The 17,178-nt window shown below is 47.5% G+C and overlaps 3 protein-coding genes across 3 annotated transcripts; 1 reads left to right on the top strand and 2 right to left on the bottom strand.

Annotated features, from left to right (window-relative positions):
• Positions 1-2,607: 2,607 nt before the first annotated feature.
• On the top strand, positions 2,608-16,943 carry LOC122381985 (adhesive plaque matrix protein-like). Its single transcript, XM_043366809.1, has 5 exons — positions 2,608-2,760; positions 2,892-3,163; positions 3,297-3,414; positions 16,022-16,287; positions 16,471-16,943. Exons 1-5 carry the CDS (start codon positions 2,752-2,754, stop codon positions 16,835-16,837), a joined length of 1,032 nt encoding a protein of 343 aa, XP_043222744.1. The 5' UTR covers positions 2,608-2,751; the 3' UTR covers positions 16,838-16,943.
• LOC122381984 (probable serine carboxypeptidase CPVL) lies at positions 5,196-6,923 on the bottom strand. The gene has a single exon (XM_043366808.1). It carries the CDS (start codon positions 6,873-6,875, stop codon positions 5,511-5,513), a length of 1,365 nt encoding a protein of 454 aa, XP_043222743.1. The 5' UTR covers positions 6,876-6,923; the 3' UTR covers positions 5,196-5,510.
• Positions 10,096-11,245, bottom strand: LOC122381986 (larval cuticle protein 1-like). Its single transcript, XM_043366810.1, has 3 exons — positions 11,222-11,245; positions 10,877-11,088; positions 10,096-10,561 (listed from the first exon to the last, which is right to left on the bottom strand). The coding sequence occupies exons 1-3, from the start codon at positions 11,228-11,230 to the stop codon at positions 10,186-10,188; spliced, it is 597 nt and encodes a 198-aa protein (XP_043222745.1). The 5' UTR covers positions 11,231-11,245; the 3' UTR covers positions 10,096-10,185.
• Positions 16,944-17,178: the final 235 nt, after the last annotated feature.

Below are 17,178 nucleotides of genomic sequence, written 5' to 3'. Positions count from 1 at the left end.
AAACAGCCCCCGGGTCATGGTTTATTGACCGATTTATCCCCTGCCCTGTCTTACCCATTCCCTCATCCGCTTTGGTATTCCATAGATCGAGATGTCCAGAATATTCGCGCTGATGCTGAGCCACACCTTTCACAGGTTCCTCTAAGTCTCTTTACTGTGGGAGCTGGTTCAATCTTGCTGAACTCCTCGTTCATGATTCCCCATAGGTTTTCGATTGGGATTAGGACAGAGGAATCGATTTGACTTCCTACTTCATTCCAGTCTTCATCATAACTTCAGCGCGATGACGCTTTGTCAAAGAATTTCTTTCGTCACAGAAGACACCACGTTAAGGTGCGAGTTACGCCTGCCAAACGCTGGCCCCTGGCGCCTCTCACGTGTCAAGGTCAGGTGACCGGGTTAGGTCATGTGACTAACGGACAGCTGTGGATAGCCTTAGGCACGGTTTGAGCAAATTTTCAACAGTTCTTTAAGCGCACAGGTGGATTATAGCTCAATGAACAAGGGGCAGATAATTTCCGGACACCCTGTACATGGTTACAAAAAAAAAACATTCGATAGCTCTTTCAAAGCTCTTTCTGAATAATGCTCTCAAATTTGACATGTCAACGGCTTAGCCTCCATAGGCAAAAACACAAAATTTGAAGTTTTTGCGGAAAACGTTTTTCTGTAGGTATAGGGGAAGATGGGGAACACCGCCCTTTGGGGAAAACCGCCCACCCCGAAATCAGAAATATAAATAGGTCTAGGGCGACAGCTGACTGTCTTTTGGCAGCATGACGACAACAGAAGTGCAGGTATGGGCAGTGCACCGCATTGGTTTAGGTGATTTGCGAGAAATTCCTAATTTTTACGTTTCGTGAATACGTTTTATACTTTTTCTAGCATAAAGCAAGAAGAAAACTGATGTTATTTGACAGACATTATTTCTGAAGTAGTATTTTTTACCATAATTAGGAGTCTAGGACTCATCCAAGCATTACGTGCTCCTCCTCGAGGCGAAATTTTTGTCGTGCTGCCATATTGAAGGATTGTTTAAAGAAAAATGTAGACACTTGGGTAACACCGCCCACTTGGAAAATTTGGTATTTAATAGCATCTAACCCAGGAGTGGTGCATTTCAAATAAAGAAAGAACGTTGTTGCTATGTTTTCTTTTTAGAGGATCATTAAAAAAATTCGAGAAAATGAAATTTTGGGACTTTAAGTCATCTAGTTATATAAAAATGAGTACTAGATTGTAGGTACCAGGGATATAATAAAATCGTTTCCACTGTATTTTATGAATATACTAAAACGCCTCGAAATTTACGATATGATGAACAGCTTAATAGTCCAGCAATCTGCAAATTTCGTTGCCTGCTGAGCTAAGGCGGTGTTACCCAACGGTCGGTGTTACCCCGAAAAATGTAGACATTTACTATAAGTGGAATAATGCAATTATGAACGACAATAAAAGAAAACAATTGGTTGATATGTATGTAGAATTGATGCGACAATCCAGTGAAACTGAGGGATTGATCATTTGGCCAACAATTACGTGACTAGACCCTAAAACGTTATGGGGGTCGGTGTTCCCCATCTTCCCCTACCTAAATGACTCTTGACAGCAAGCTTGAAGCTTCTATTGCGTTCATGTTACCGGCGGCGCGTTTCTCTCGTCGAGACGCGTCGAATGGACTATAAGTTGAATTTTTCAGGTAAATTTAACTTTTCAGGTGAACTTAGAAATTTAACCTCAGGTCAAGGTCACAGAAATGCTCACGTTGTATATCAGTTGGTTCGTATCGTTGAGCTGAGCGCATCCGTGGTATTTTCAGCGCTCTAACATGTTTCTATCTTGTTATTGTAAAAAAGCTGTTAGAGAAGTTCATGACCTGACGTGACCCCAGGGGCATACGAGTGGTTTGGAATTTGGGTGCAATTTTACAATTCATTGTGGACATTGTGTCATCTTTACCTAAAGCCCGATGTTTGAGTGTTCCCGTTGATAAGAAGGGCATTTCAATTTTCTCCCATTGGCTTATACCTATGGGTAAATGGGAATGTCGCAAAATTGACTTGACCTTGGGTCACCGATATTAAAATTTTGAAATAGGTACCTAACTTGTTGGTAGGCACTGATTCCCCCTTGCAATAGTACCGAGTTTCAAACTTCTAGGATGTAAATTGTAGGAATGATGATTGATGAATCACAAAGTTGTTTTTTAGAAGGATGACCTGATGTGGTCACCTGACCTTGTGTGACCTGGGGTAAGAATTTCACACGAAATGCGAAATGTATCATACATATGCCACGCAAAGAAACTGGCTGGTTGGCCAAAAACGCCCCCCCCCCCCTTAGCCGAGCTAAGATTAATAGTGAGGATGACTTATTTCTTTGTAGGCTTTTTAGGAGCATATAACGTATGACATACATCAGTTAGTGACCGGTGCTTTTTACAGAAATAGTATTTGGCAAGCGCTGAACGGACTTAGTATCAAGGTTAGGTCCATTGTGATCCATCGTTGTGCAGCGGCCGGCTGGACCGGTCAGCAGTGGCCGCAGGAAGGGGAGGGGCCGGGAGGGCGGGGCGGGTCGGTATTGCGGCAGACGTCTGGGCGGTCCTACCGGCCGGGGAGCTCCCTGGTGACGGGTGTGGTCAGCAGAGCACTGACCAGCCCGGGGGCGCCATTGTCAAAGACCCGACTATATAATGGACGAGCAAACTGATCCAGGTATCAGTTCGACACTGCATCCCGTCACACCAACATGAAGGCCGTAAGTAGCTATGGTGGATTTAATTAATTCATGCAATTACTGAGAATGCTAGAATTCAAGTGAAACACTTACCTTTACGAACTTAGTACCTACAACACAGTCTTTATTGTGACTACCGTCTCTGTTTTCAGTTCATCGTCGCTGCTCTAGCCCTGGTGGCTGCTGCCGACCGGCCCCAGCCTTCCTACAGGCCTCGACCTGCCTACTCTGCCCCGACGTACTCTGCCCCCACCTACTCTGCCCCGACCTACGCTGCCCCGACGTACGCTGTCCCGACCTACGCTGCCCCGACATACACCACCCAACCGAGCTACAAGCCCATCGCAATCCTGGAGGAGGAGAATGTCCACCCCGGAGATGGCTCCTACAACTTCCACTTCAGCACCGAGAACGGCATCTACAGGTGAGAAATGATAGATATCGAAATTCGGGTCAGAATAAATTCGAAAATATGCTCTTATCAATCAATGAGCGAATAAATTGTCAGCCACTAAGATGAAAAAGCTATGTAATTGACACAATGAAACCATTCTCAGGTCTGAGAGCGGTGTTCCTCTGCCCGGCTACGGCAAGAACGCCTACGGACAGCCGGAGGGCAGCTACCGCCAGGAGGGCTCCTGGAGCTACACCGACGGATACGGCAACCCCGTCAAGGTGACCTTTGTCGCCGACGACAACGGCTACCAGCCGTCCAGCGACATCCTGCCGACGCCGGTGCCCACCCAGTATCCGACCCCTGCTGTTGGTCCCACCTACGTCGAGCCCCAGCCTGCCTACGTCGAGCCCCAGCCCGCCTACGTCGAGCCCCAGCCCTCCTATGGCAAGCCCGCCTACCAGCCCGCCTACAACTAAATGATTTTTAAGTTGTTTAGGTAATGAGAATGCAAAGCAGCGTATTTTCCAGGGTGCTGCATATTTAATACCCACAAATATGTATACACTGCACAGTGCACATACATAGCGTAAATATGCAGCCTTATTTGTTCCGTAGTTTTATTTGATAAATAAATAGTGCTTGATGTCGGTATCTGTCATCTTTCTATTTGTTCGTCAATCACTGTGTAATTATTCACTTCATCATTGTCGCCACTCACCGCCGTTCCTCGTGTGATGAGTTAGACCGAGAAGTTACAAATAAAAGACAAATGAGGAACGAAGCATCTGTTTCGATACGGGTATCAGCGACACTTCACTTGAGATAACGGTCGCAGCGACCGGTAGTTCGGTAGCGGTCTGGATGCCCCGAGCTGTCGGACGTGTCAGACCTACGGCTGTCAGAGCTGTCAGAGCGACCCAGCTGTCAGATTGGGGCTGTATATGCACCTTGACGAACTCGGGCTTTGACGAGCGTGAGGATATTTACTGCATCCAAACTACTGGGCGTTGTTATCCTAATCTTGAGGTCAAAAATACATAACTTGTGAAATATTTCCTGCGCTCCAAAGTGGTTTAAAGGTTAAAGAAAACCCTCATGGAAGATAACAGTGGACTGAGCGAGGCATTTTGGGGTACCGTGACTCTGAGGCCTTAACCCTCGCTGGCAAAGGGGGTGGGGGCTAATGCAACACCCTTCTAAGTTTTTTTTTTCGCAAATAACTCAAGCAAAAAGCGGCTAATTGCGACGAAACGATCAGTACCCTCGCGATTATCAATTTTACACCTACCGTGAAAATTTCATGATCCTGACCCAAATGACCTTTGCTTTGTGACCCACTTTTTTAGACCATATGGCTGGAACCGCGATTCGGCGTATGTCGGCTCGCATAAGCCACGCGTTTGCAGTCTTTTTGTGGGTCCAAGCGTTCAAACATGTGATATGGTGAATAAATGAAATGAAATGAAATGAAATATGATGTTCCTCCCATGCATTAGGGTGGATGTCAAGGTCACCTGAAGGTTAAGGCAGGTCATTGACCTTTGATGACCTCGGTTCACTTTTTCCAGTTTTACATGTTTCTAGGCTAGTTTTTTGAGCTGAATTCTAATTATAGACTTGATGCCTTCGTAATATGCTACGAAGCTGTCAGAGGCGGTTGACACGTGCTACGGATACCCGTCACAACCCCTACTGGTTGACCTGACCTGACCTGACCCGACCTGACGTAAATGCATAAATACAATATCTGTGATCAAAGCTAGCATGATATTCGTGATCAGCACCCCCCCCCCCCCCCGAAAAAACTAGCAGCCACACTTTACGACTTTCTAACAGGTCCCGATTTTCCCGACTTTTGGGTCATTGACCTGACCTGGAAGGTCAACCGATGATCTAGGACATTGAAATGGGATATCATCGGCTTCCTCTCGTCACGGGCAACACGCTCGTTCTTTCCGCGAAGCTCTAGCTCGATCAGGGGCCAAACGCGAAGGGGGTCTTACCAACCCTCCCCCTCTTGTTCCGTCGAAGGACGCAAAATGGCCTGTGCCGGCGAGGGTTAAAACTCAAATGTTGTATTGAGCAGAGACCATGCAGTTTAACCGACAGAAAATCGCTGCGGCAACCTACTTTTATGCCTTAAAGTCGAGCACGAGTTTCACTGTCACGTGGGAAAAAAACATTAGACAACGTAACCAATGTTTTACATATTTGGTTATTTTTGCGTGGTTCGTAAAACATGTGAGCGGCTTGTTGACATAATCCTAACTGTTGACCTACTGTTGGTGGCCTAATTGTTGATTGTTGACATATGAGCGGCTGTATATCCCTTGAATAAACATAACCTTTGGATTAATGGCCTGACATAGAGCTCTCAGTTGGTGCCAGTAAACTTGGTGATGAGCGCGTAGCCGACCTCCGGCTGGTCGGTGGGCACCATATGGCCACTGTTGCGAACGAACGCCTCGATCAGGTTGTCCACCTGGCGCACGTAGCCGGCGATCTCGCCCTGCTCGCGCCAGATGACACGCTCGGCGTCCCGGTACCGCTCGGCGCCGTGCCACTCCATCGAGGCCAGCCACTGCTCGGTCAGCGGGTAAGCGACGACCACGTCCAGCTGGCCGCTGTAGATGAGCACTCGATAGCCGGCGTCCAGGATGGTGGCCACCAGCGGCTTGGTAGTGTTCATCATGTCACCGACCAGGTAGTCGGAGACGATGTCGCCGGCCTCGTTGTACGGCAGCTCGCCCACGTGGATGGAGGCGCGCGTGGACGGCAGGCGCAGGAAGTCGTTGTACGGACTGGCGTCTACGTCGTGCGGGTCGACCGGCTGCAGGTAGTTAAAGTGGTTGGTGAAGCCCGTGCAGTTCTCGAAATAGGTCGGGTACGGGTACTTGGTGCCGAGGAGGGCCGAGTCCCACAGACGGAAGGCTGACTCCAGATCACCTTGGTTGATTAGGTCGACGGCGTCCATGGCCGACGCGTGGAACTGTTCTCTTTGTTCGGCGTCGATCAGTCCAACGTTGTACAGAAACTCGCCGTAGTCAACCTGGTTACTGGGATCAACAAACCCATCTCCGACCGCCATACCTTTAAGGTTTATCTTCAGCTCAGCTGTGGGATTCTCCATGTGTATCTTGTGCGTGATGGCCGGCACGTATTTCCCGCCGTACGATTCTCCGGTCACGTAAAAGTCGTTACCCTGGAACATCTCAAAAGCGGTGAAGAACTGCGTCAGCGCCGAGTAAAGGTCGCGGGCCACATCTTCCTGGTTCCTGGCGTAGCCTGCTTCGTCGTCAGTGAAGCTGAAGCCGGTGCCGGTCGGGTTGTCGATGTACAGCACGTTGTGCGTGTTGGTCCAGCTGAGGTTCCGAGGCACCAGATTCAGGTCAGCGTCGGCATCGAACGGGCCGTTCTCAATGAACAGTCCGTAGAGGCTAGAAGCGCCCGGGCCACCCTGTAGCCAGAGGAGGATGGGAGCCTCGCGCGGAGACGCCTGCTGACACTCGAAGAACCAGAAGAAGAGGTTCGAGTTGCGCTCCTTGTCGACGGTGATGAAGCCCGAGTGACTGGTGACGTTGGCGCCGGCTCCGGGAAGGCCGAGCACCCTGCTCTGTTCGCGGGCCTGCTGCAGCTCCCCGGCCTCGATCAGCGGGGTCAGGAACAGCGGCTCGCCCGGATCGGCGCTGACCGCGGACCCGAATACCAGCACCAGCAGCGGCACCGCGCCTGAGAGCATGGCTGACAATGTGGCTGCGACGGGGATCGAGGCGACAGTGGCGGCCACCGCGACGCATGCATATAAGGCTCAGCACACAGGAAACCGCCTGCCTGGGAGCTGAGCACCTGGCCGCCAGTCGGCCGCTCCCACCGAGGCTCTCTTTATCAGACTGATAAAAAATGCCCCTGTCAGCGTTACCAGCTTGGACTTTGGCCGCCCTGACATTACTTAACAATGCGTTCTTTACTTCTTTACTTCAATGCGTAAGTTCTAATACTGGGACCAAGAGGAACCAATTAGCAATTTCGACAATGTTGTCTATACGGGGACAACTGATCATAGATACGGGAACCGTGGGGGCGGGGCGGGGGGAGAAGTGCCCTAAAACCGTTGAGAAAACTAGATTTGGGGATACCCTAGGTTGATCTCTATTATGGTTTGCCCCCCCCCCCGCCCCTAGTCTGAAAGTAGTTCCCGCGCCCCTGCAACTGACTGCTTCTCAATCAAGATTTTGATGGTAAATAGGGACAACCTCCAAGATGCAACTGCTGGTAACATGCTATTGGTCGACAATTTTGATGAAAGCTTCCTTCCCTGGACACAACTTGCAATCAATATAGCCCCATTTGATTCTTCGTGAAAAACCGCGTGCGTCAGATGAACAGCTTTTGGGTCTCAACAATAAACTAAAATTTGACCTTTCTTGACCTGGCCTCGACCAGAACTTCATCCAAATATGGTGTTAATCAATAATTGAGCATGGCTATTGACTTCTATGAACAAAATGATTCAATAAATATGTGTCGCCATATCCTATTCTTCGAGTATAGTATGTTTTTCGTGACCTGGCCTGACCTTGACCTTTGCATGACATTTTTATGTCATGCACCCTTTCTTGGTAGCCTGAGAATGCGTTTTGGGTGATCAATCTTAGTCTATTTTTCGCCAACTGGGCTCCGAAGTGAGAAGTGTAGGAATTTGTGGTTTTTACCACATGCCGAGATATCCCTTTAACATTAGCACGTGCATTTGGGAAATGACTTCGGCCCGCCTCGGCTAATGTTGAAGGTATTTGGGAAACGATTCGGCCCTAGGGCTTTTTGATTTTCCCAGACAAAGTTTTACTGAATATTCTGAGCGGAAGAACCAATTTCAAAGAAGATATTTACGGATTGTGTGTTCACTAACAGCAACAGCAAAAGTAAGTGACTGCGTGTTTACATACTTTTGCTGCCAACGTAATTCAACTAAACAAGGTTATCGTTCCAATGCCAATGTATTTATTGCTGCAGAACATGGTCGGAATAATCATTATTTCTACATAATGCACGCAAAAAACGAACAATTTCAATGCGTGAAGCATCTTAACGTGCCACAATGAAACATTTGATATTGTTCCAGCTGGGATCCAAGACGCGTTTGATTCAGCGTTTCACCCAATTTTTAGTTTTCCTCACGGTTTCCTCACTCCTTCTGGACTCCATATCTTTATTCGAACTTCTGGCGTTTCACCATCTTCATCCTCAGCTTTTTCAAACCCTAACTAAGGGGAAAGTAGGAATTTCATCTTTCATACTCATTGCAGCATAATAATGAAAAACACAAACAAATAATCACGGTGACTATAAATATGAACATAGTATTAATATAATATTAACACAATATCATGATATTAACTGTTGCGCCGGTACGGCATGTGGTAAATCTCTTCCCAACCTTGGGCTGTGAAAATGCAGTTTTATTCACCTCGGTTTTTTGCTACGGACCTCGTGCCTACCGGCACTCGGTCCTCCGCACAAAAACCTCGGTGAATAAAACGCATTTTACCACATGCCGAGATATTCCTTTAACATTAGCACGTGCATTTGGGAAATGGCTTCGGCCCGCCTCGGCTAATGTTGAAGGTATTTGGGAAACGATTCGGCCCTAGGGCTTTTTGATTTTCCCAGACAAAATTTTACTGAATATTCTGAGCGGAAGAACCAATTTCAAAGAAGATATTTACGGATTGTGTGTTCACTAACAGCAACAGCAAAAGTAAGTGACTGCGTGTTTACTTACTTTTGCTGTCAACGTAATTCAACTAAACAAGGTTATCGTTCCAATGCCAATGTATTTATTGCTGCAGAACATGGTCGGAAATCGGAATAATAATTATTTCTACATAATGCACGCAAAAAACGATCAATTTAAATGCGTGAAGCATCTTAACGTGCAACAATGAAACATTTGATATTGTTCCAGCTGGGATCCAAGACGCGTTTGATTCAGCGTTTCACCCAATTTTCAGTTTTCCTCACGGTTTTCTCACTCCTGCTGAACTCCATATTTTTATTCTAACTTCTGGCGCTTCACCATCTTCATCCTCAGCTTTTTCAAACCCTAAATAAGGGGGAAGTAGGAATTTCATCTTTCATACTCAACGCAGCCCAATAATGAAAAACACAAAAAATAATCACGGTGACTATAAATATGAACATAATACTAATATAATATTAACACAATATTAAAATTAAAGTGTAAAATTTCAAATGAATATGATATTAACTGTTGCGCCGGTACGGCATGTGGTAAATCTCTTCCCAACCTTGGGCTGTGAAAATGCAGTTTTATTCACCTCGGTTTTTTGCTACGGACCTCGTGCCTACCGGCACTCGGTCCTCCGCACAAAAACCTCGGTGAATAAAACGCATTTTCCCAGCCCCGGTCGGGAATATATATTCCCAGCCCCGGTCGGGAATATATAATCGCTGACCTGACCTTAGCCTGACAGGTGACCTACTTAGGCAAAAAATACGCCCAAAGGTGGGTTTTGAGTGCTTTCGAGATTCGGTTTTCACGTCTTTCTACAACCATCGGTTCGGAAGTAAGATAGGGGGCAGAATCTGCCCTCCCCCCTAGCGCGGTGGGGCGCGCATGGCTGAATAGCCCAGCGAGGCAGGGTTAAGCGATAAGTTACTTTCTTTTTCTTAACACGTGCATAAAAGGCGACATAATACGACGAATTTCGGTGCAACGTAACACAAGACGACAGCGCATCGTCGCGGGATTCATCATTACCAGTTACGTTACGGCAGGGACGTGTTCAACTACTCATTTGGACGTGTTCAAATACAGTCGCCATTCCCCGTCAGCTGAAAACCGAACTACCTGCTTCTCAGTGGTGACTCGACTGATGACGCAACACAATAAAGCGAAGGAGGCTCAGCTGTGCATGTCAAGCAATACAAGATAGGTCTCAATTCAGTGATATATTGCAAGACATATTCATAATCAACAGCCACACGCAATAAACTTTAAACATCTCTGGCCATTCACGTTTAGGAACTTAGTTGTAGGCGGGCTGGGGTTCCACGTAGGCGGGCTGGTATGCGGGCTGGGGCTCGACGTAGGCGGGTTGGGGCTCGACGTAGGCAGGCTGTGGCTCGACGTAGGCAGGCTGGTAGGAGGGCTGGGGCTCGACGTAGGCCGGCTGGGGCTCGACGTAGGCGGCACCAACAGCAGGGGTCGGGTACTGGGTGGGCACCGGCGTCGGCAGGATGTCGCTGGACGGCTGGTAGCCGTTCTTGTCGGCGACAAATGTCACCTTAATGGGGTTGCCGTATCCGTCGGAGTAGCTCCAGGAGCCCTCCTGGCGGTAGCTGCCCTCCGGCTGTCCGTAGGCGTTCTTGCCGTAGCCGGGCAGAGGCACGCCGCTCTCAGACCTGAAGATAAGTTCAAACAATGATAAATTATAGGTACCTACCTGAGTTTAAACTGGTCAAGGTTATGACGTAAATTTATGAATGTGATATTATTTCACGAAATTTAAGATTTAAGTGATAGGCCTAAAATTGATGATGGTTGTTGATCGCCCAGTGCATAATTTATAATAACGTAATGTAAGATGGAAACCGACATTGCGAAGAGACGGGAAACAGCTTTTGCATAAACCAAATACTACGCCATTTTTTATTATCTTGCTGCTGTATAATATTTGTTGAAGTGGAATCCGTGATAGTTAATTAGTCATTTCTTACCTGTAGATGCCGTTCTCGGTGCTGAAGTGGAAGTTGTAGGAGCCATCTCCGGGGTGGACGTTCTTCTCCTCAAGGATTGCGATGGGCTTGTAGCTGGGCTGGTCGGTGTATGTCGGGGCAGCGTAGGTCGGGGCAGAGTAGGCAGGTCGGGGCCTGTAGGAAGACTGGGGCCGGTCGGCAGCAGCCACCAGGGCCAGAGCAGCGACGATGAACTGAAAAAACAGAGACGGTAGTCACAATAAAGACGGTGTTGTAGGTACTAAGTTCGTAAAGGTAAGTGTTTCACTTGAATTCTAGCATTCTCAGTAATTGCACGAATTAATTAAATCCACCATAGCTACTTACGGCCTTCATGTTGATGTGACTGGGTGCAGTGTCGAACTGATACCTGGGTCGGTTTGCTCGTCCATTATATAGTCGGGTCTTTGACAATGGCGCCCCCGGGCTGGTCAGTGCTCTGCTGACCACACCCGTCACCAGGGCCGGTAGGACAGCCCAGACGTCTGCCGCAATACCGAGCCGCCCCGCCCTCCCGGCCCCTCCCCTTCCTACGGCCACTGCTGACCGGTCCAGCCGGTCACTGCACATCAATGGATCACGATGTCTAACCTTGATTTCAGGCTGATGACACGCCTCGAAGAAGAATAGGATCTTGTGTAACAATTTGTCGATTGAATGGAATAGTTGAAGAAACTGAAAGGAAAAGATACTATTGTTCCCGATTCCCGAATCGATGGTATAGTTTGCGCTTACATATGTACAGTTAACAGTAGAATCCGCTTAATAGATTCTCGGTTAATAAAATCCAGCCGCTTATTGTGACAGCTTGAGCTGTTCACGGATTTTCGCCATCGATACCCATTGTAAATAAATCCGCTTGATAAGTACACGCACTCCGCTTAATAAAGCCACTTGAGAGTTTTTAAGTCCGCAGTGACGTCTCCTCACTCGAACTGTTGCATCCAACCCGCGCCCAAAGAATCAGTCTGGAGCAGCGGTCTGCAGCAGTTGGAGTTCTAAAAACAGAAGATCATGGCTATAAAGAGCTCAATCAACATACACCTCAAATAAATGTCCCCGGCAAAGCAGGCACGCTTGGCTGTTCCGCGTTGGCATGGCAGGCATGACCAGGAGTGATCGTGGATGGATAGTGACAGTATGCAGTGTGCGCTGGTCCCTTTCGGTGACATTTCTACGTTCGCAGGTTTGGGGGATGTCCAACCCTGAAGCACACGCCTTTATAAATTAGGCTGCATTTCAAAAGCCGAATTATTAGGGGTCCGGACCCCCGACACCACCGATGTTGGAGCCCTTGGTCACGTTCATTGGAATAAGTAAGGCAATCAGGAATGCTAGCCTCTTCGCTTGTATCGCAGGGGAACGGAATGTGCAGCTGCACTACATGTTTTTAATGAAAATATCTGACTCCGGTTAATAAAGCCATCGCTTAATAAATCCAAAACACCTTGTCACCAAGGTGTAAGCGGATTCCACTGTACCTACACTTTGGTAAGAGAAATTCCCGCTGTGATGTGCGAGGAGAATGCCTGCTCAGTGTGCTCACTGATCAGTGCTTACCCACTGCACAGTAGTTTGTAAACTTGAAAACCATAGATAATGTTTCGCTGACATTTTATCTAGACAGCAAAATGTATGTACATATACATACATTTTGTTGTCTCACAAAGCAGCCTAAGCACCAGTTTCGCATTTTATTAGCGTTTAACTTAGCGCTATTTGTGCTTGGCAAGTCGATGTGGTGTGACAGGGGCGCCGTACCTACCTAAAAGGCTCCAACCGTTTATGGCTGGTTGACGTCGACTGTTCATAAGAACAGGATGTCCCAAAAGTTTTCAGCATCACAAACCCTCGGTCATCAACTCTTTTTGTTGAAATTCTTTAACATCCGACACAGTAGCGGCGGAACACCTCCAATTAAGGGGGGGGGGGGCACTGCCGACTTTTGGTCCCATTCTTTCCATGCAACGCCCATAGGGCTAATGTTAAAATGCCAAAATCAAAGGGGGCAGGGTGCCCCGGTGCCCTCCCCGTTCCGCCGCCTATGATCCGACATTATCACTGCGAAGCCCATGGCGTATCTCAGGATCCGTAAATAACACGATTTCTAAGAAACCGCACAGCTTGCTCTGTTCATCTGTTATACGACCCTCCCCTCCAATCTCCATGCCCTTTTCAGACGTCGCTTTAGCCGGCCCAGGCTGGTAGTTAGCTCCTGCTGGTTAAGGGTTTCCTCTACCACCGACAAGATATTTTCATTTGGTTTCGGTCGGACAAGCTACCGGGCCTTTCGTCTCTGTGTCAGATTCCTGAAACGTATTTCAAGCGCACTTTTTATTACTTCGTTTTGTGTTGTACCCTGGTGCTCCACCTTACGTGAAAATTGCCCTGACATCAAATAGTACAAGAGTACCTACAAGAGTTGTGCATAAGGGTTGTCGTAACTCGTTCCGTGACGGCTTCTGTTGTGCTCAGCGCTCCACTTTTGCCATGAATGACCCTCACATGATTTTTGGCGCGTAGTTCGCCGAGTTTACCGCCTGCTTTGGGGATACCATGCGAACCCCATTTCGCCCCTACCATAAACTTGACAGGCTGTTTGACAATTGCGATGCTTGGCGCTTGACATGCAAATTGCTCCGTTTAAATCGAGCACGTTTAATCGGTCGATTTAAAGCGCTTATCTGGCAATATTCCTGTTTTCACATAATTCTAGTTGCTTTAGTCTTTTGTATGCCCGAAATAGCTTTACCAGCGTCGAGAGACGATGTATACCGACTCAAGATTCTTAAGTACCTGACTTACACATCGATTAATCTTGTCTCGTCATATTTAGTGCCAATTTCTTCACGCATTAGGGTAAGATGCCTAATTAGCGACCCCCTTAATTTGAACCGTCATTGCTCACGCTCTTAGGGTGCCACTGTATTACTGGCTTGATCTTCGCAGAGATCGCTCATTTTTCTATTAAAATATAGTCATTTTCAGCCCCAATATTCACTAACGTATTTGTAGTGGGCATTTGGGCAAACCATTGAAAAAAAACGCTAATAGGGAACTCTTCCCGATTAGCGACCGGGGAGGGTCGCTAATAAGTCTATGGGTTTCCCCATATTAAAAATGGCAAAAAATGCGACGCCTGAAAAGATGAAATATGATCTCAAAAAGGTAACCTATACGCAAAGCACTCAATCACTCGAACAGGAACGTTTATCCAACACCTTTACGTAAGTAAAAATTGATCACGTGATGCACCGAAGGCGAAAAGAAGGCGGAAACCCAAATTTTGCGGGCTATCTCGTATGATATTCGAGGTCCGCGCTGAATTCGGCACCCCTACAGTCGGTGACGACATTTGGCATCCCCTGCCACACATTGCAAGCTTCAGCAACACCTCATTTTCATTTCTCTCTTTTCCCCTTTCTTTCCCTTCTTGAGCTATTTGCGACCATGTCAGGCGCAAATACGAAATATGAGTTGCGACACATTTTTAACCGCCACGCTGTGCACAGTTGAGCGATTCACTATTGGAAAACGGCAATCAATTGAAAAAGGAATGTCGATTCAGAATAAAAAAGGTGCATCATCCTAATGTGCATCGCTTTTCATCAGAGAGGGCCCAAACACACACGTTTTTGGATAAGAAACTCGTCATTTTTATTTAAACTCACCTGGAACGTCCCACCAGAAACATCGACGACCAGAAAATAATTTAATTTGATAACCAAAGTATGGCTGACCTTTTGACGATATTTTTACCCCGTTTTCTCCTGCCAGTTTTTCTGTAGGGAGGTAGGTCGCAAATCGGAAAGGGTCGCTAATTAGGCACCTTACCCTATCCTCTGTTACCTGCATCTTTAGCGAAGTTTCTGATTTAAGACAAATCAACTTTGCAGGACCGCCATTTCAAAATTAGGCATTGTTGGGATGGATGACTTGACACGTTTCACTGAATAACTCCGAAAATTCGGACAAAAAAAACTTTTAATAGGTACCTTTAAGCCATCTCAGACTTCCTTCGGTCTAAAAAGAAAACCCGCTCATGACAGAGCCCCATCCCGTTTTTCTGCAATATCTTCTAAACCGCTGGACAATGGACATAGCAACACAAAAAGTGCAGAACCTTCGGCGGCATCAATTTGACATCTTGTGTCCAAATGTAAATTTCGTAGCCACTACAGGTCGGCCGATGGTGACGTCAGAGTGACGTCATGTTAGGCCGATTTTGATGCAAAATACTGAACTACGGCAATCGCCCATAAGAGCCTAGTTTTTAAGATAGATAGATCCAATTTCTTTGCATGAAAGGACTTAATATTACGCAGAGCTATCAAATCATTATCTAGGATTTTTAAAATTTAGTAAATTTCGATAATTACCTATAACTACAAATTTAGAAAAGAAAAGATTCTTTCATTAAAGTTTTTGGCTTTTCGAAACAAAAACTGGATATATGTAAAAGAACACATACCGATGATCTACTCTATAGGACCTATCAGCGCGATATCTTCAAAAATAGCTACGGCTGGCTCTACAGAGACCAGGGCGCTCTGTAGAGCCCCCCCCCCCCCAGCCACTTGCGTTATGGAAAATACCCCAGTTATGTGCGATTTAAAAACTGACACATTAATTTGACAAATATACAACGGTAACCACGGTAGTTTATCTTCCAAGTTTCCAATGTCACTAAAAATGTTTTCGTCGAACCTGTCTATGCCAAAAGATCACGGTCTGCAGATCAGCTGCGATTCCCCGTCGCGGCTGGCCGGCTGGACCGGTTAGCAGTGGCCGCAGGAAGAGGAGGGGCCGGGAGGGCGGGGCGGGTCGGTATTGCGGCAGATGTCTGGGCGGTCCTAGCGGCAGGGGAGCTCCCTGGTGACGGGTGTGGTCAGCCGAGCACTTACCAGACCGGGGGCGACATTGTCAAAGACCCGACTATATAATGGACGAGCAAACCGACACAGGTATCAGTTCGACACTGCACCCAGTCACATCAACATGAAGGCCGTAAGTAGTTCTGGCGGAATAATTCATGCAATTACCAGAATATTAATGAAACGCACATATCGTTATGAACGGTATGTTTAACCAATATTTTTTGTTCTTACTACCATATCTGCCTTTCAGTTCATCGTCGCTGCTCTGGCCCTGGTGGCTGCTGCCGACCGGCCCCAGTCTTCCTACAGGCCACGTCCTGCCTACTCTGCCCCCACCTACTCTGCCCCCACCTACGCCCCTCCTGAACCCCCCACCTACTCTGCCCCGACCTACGCTGCCCCGACCTACACCGCCCAACCGAGCTACAAGCCCATCGCTATCCTTGAGGAGAAGAACGTCCACCCCGGAGATGGCTCCTACAACTTCCACTTCAGCACCGAGAACGGCATCTACAGGTGAGAGATGGTATCTAGTAAATGAAGTTAACAATGCATAAAGTGAGATTTACTCTAGGGGAAAATTAAGACCGAAAATACGCACAATGTGGGTACCAATCAGGAAGCTTAACCAAATTTCGGTGAACATAAAACGTTGGTTGGAGAAACGTTTATCATTGACACCATGAAACCAATGTCCAGGTCTGAGAGCGGCGTGCCTCTGCCCGGCTACGGCAAGAACGCCTACGGACAGCCGGAGGGCAGCTACCGCCAGGAGGGCTCCTGGAGCTACACCGACGGATACGGCAATCCCATCAAGGTGACATTTGTCGCCGACAAGAACGGCTACCAGCCGTCCAGCGACATCCTGCCGACGCCGGTGCCCACCCAGTACCCGACCCCTGCTGTTGGTCCCGCCTACGTCGAGCCCCAGTCCGCCTACCAGCCCGCCTACATCGAGCCCCAGCCCGCCTACGTCGAGCCCCAGCCCGCCTACCAGCCTGCCTACGTCGAGCCCCAGTCCGCCTACGTCGAGCCCCAGGCGGCTTACCAGCCGTCTTACAACTGAACGTTTCCATGGATGTGTTAGCAATAAACCTGCAGTGATGTTTATACACTAGGCACCGTGTACAACGTTCATCCTTGTGATTTTTGTAATAAATTTGTATATTGTGTATGTGGCCTTTTTTCCTTGGCAGTGCAAATACTCAGTCTGAACTTAATTTGGTCGGCTTAAGTGGCCGGTAGGTTAGGGTAAATGTACAACTGATAAAACTGATATAACGAACATAAAGGTAAATGTTCGTGAAATCCGCAGCTTCGTGATTTTCGATTATTACGAGCGAGCGAGCGCAGCGAGCGAAGTGAGTCTTTTCAATTTCTTTCCGGTATAACGTAAAAATCTCAGTA

The sequence above is a fragment of the Amphibalanus amphitrite genome, unplaced genomic scaffold (genome assembly GCF_019059575.1).
Source record: "Amphibalanus amphitrite isolate SeventyFive unplaced genomic scaffold, NRLGWU_Aamphi_draft 000131F_arrow, whole genome shotgun sequence".
In the NCBI taxonomy this organism is placed as follows: Eukaryota; Metazoa; Arthropoda; class Thecostraca; order Balanomorpha; family Balanidae; genus Amphibalanus; species Amphibalanus amphitrite.
This window is presented reverse-complemented; position numbering and strand designations above follow the sequence as displayed.

What these genes read in the sequence shown, in the direction of transcription:
- LOC122381985 (XM_043366809.1), top strand. An exon ending in GATACGGCAACCCCGTCAAG is followed by an intron (nt 3,415 to 16,021) that starts GTGACCTTTGTC and finishes TCTGCCTTTCAG; the next exon opens with TTCATCGTCGCTGCTCTGGC. An exon ending in ACCGAGAACGGCATCTACAG is followed by an intron (nt 16,288 to 16,470) that starts GTGAGAGATGGT and finishes ACCAATGTCCAG; the next exon opens with GTCTGAGAGCGGCGTGCCTC.
- LOC122381984 (XM_043366808.1), bottom strand. Translation starts at nt 6,875, where the DNA reads ATGCTCTCAGGCGCGGTGCCGCTGCTGGTGCTGGTATTCGGGTCCGCG.
- LOC122381986 (XM_043366810.1), bottom strand. An exon ending in ACCGAGAACGGCATCTACAG is followed by an intron (nt 10,562 to 10,876) that starts GTAAGAAATGAC and finishes ACTTATCTTCAG; the next exon opens with GTCTGAGAGCGGCGTGCCTC.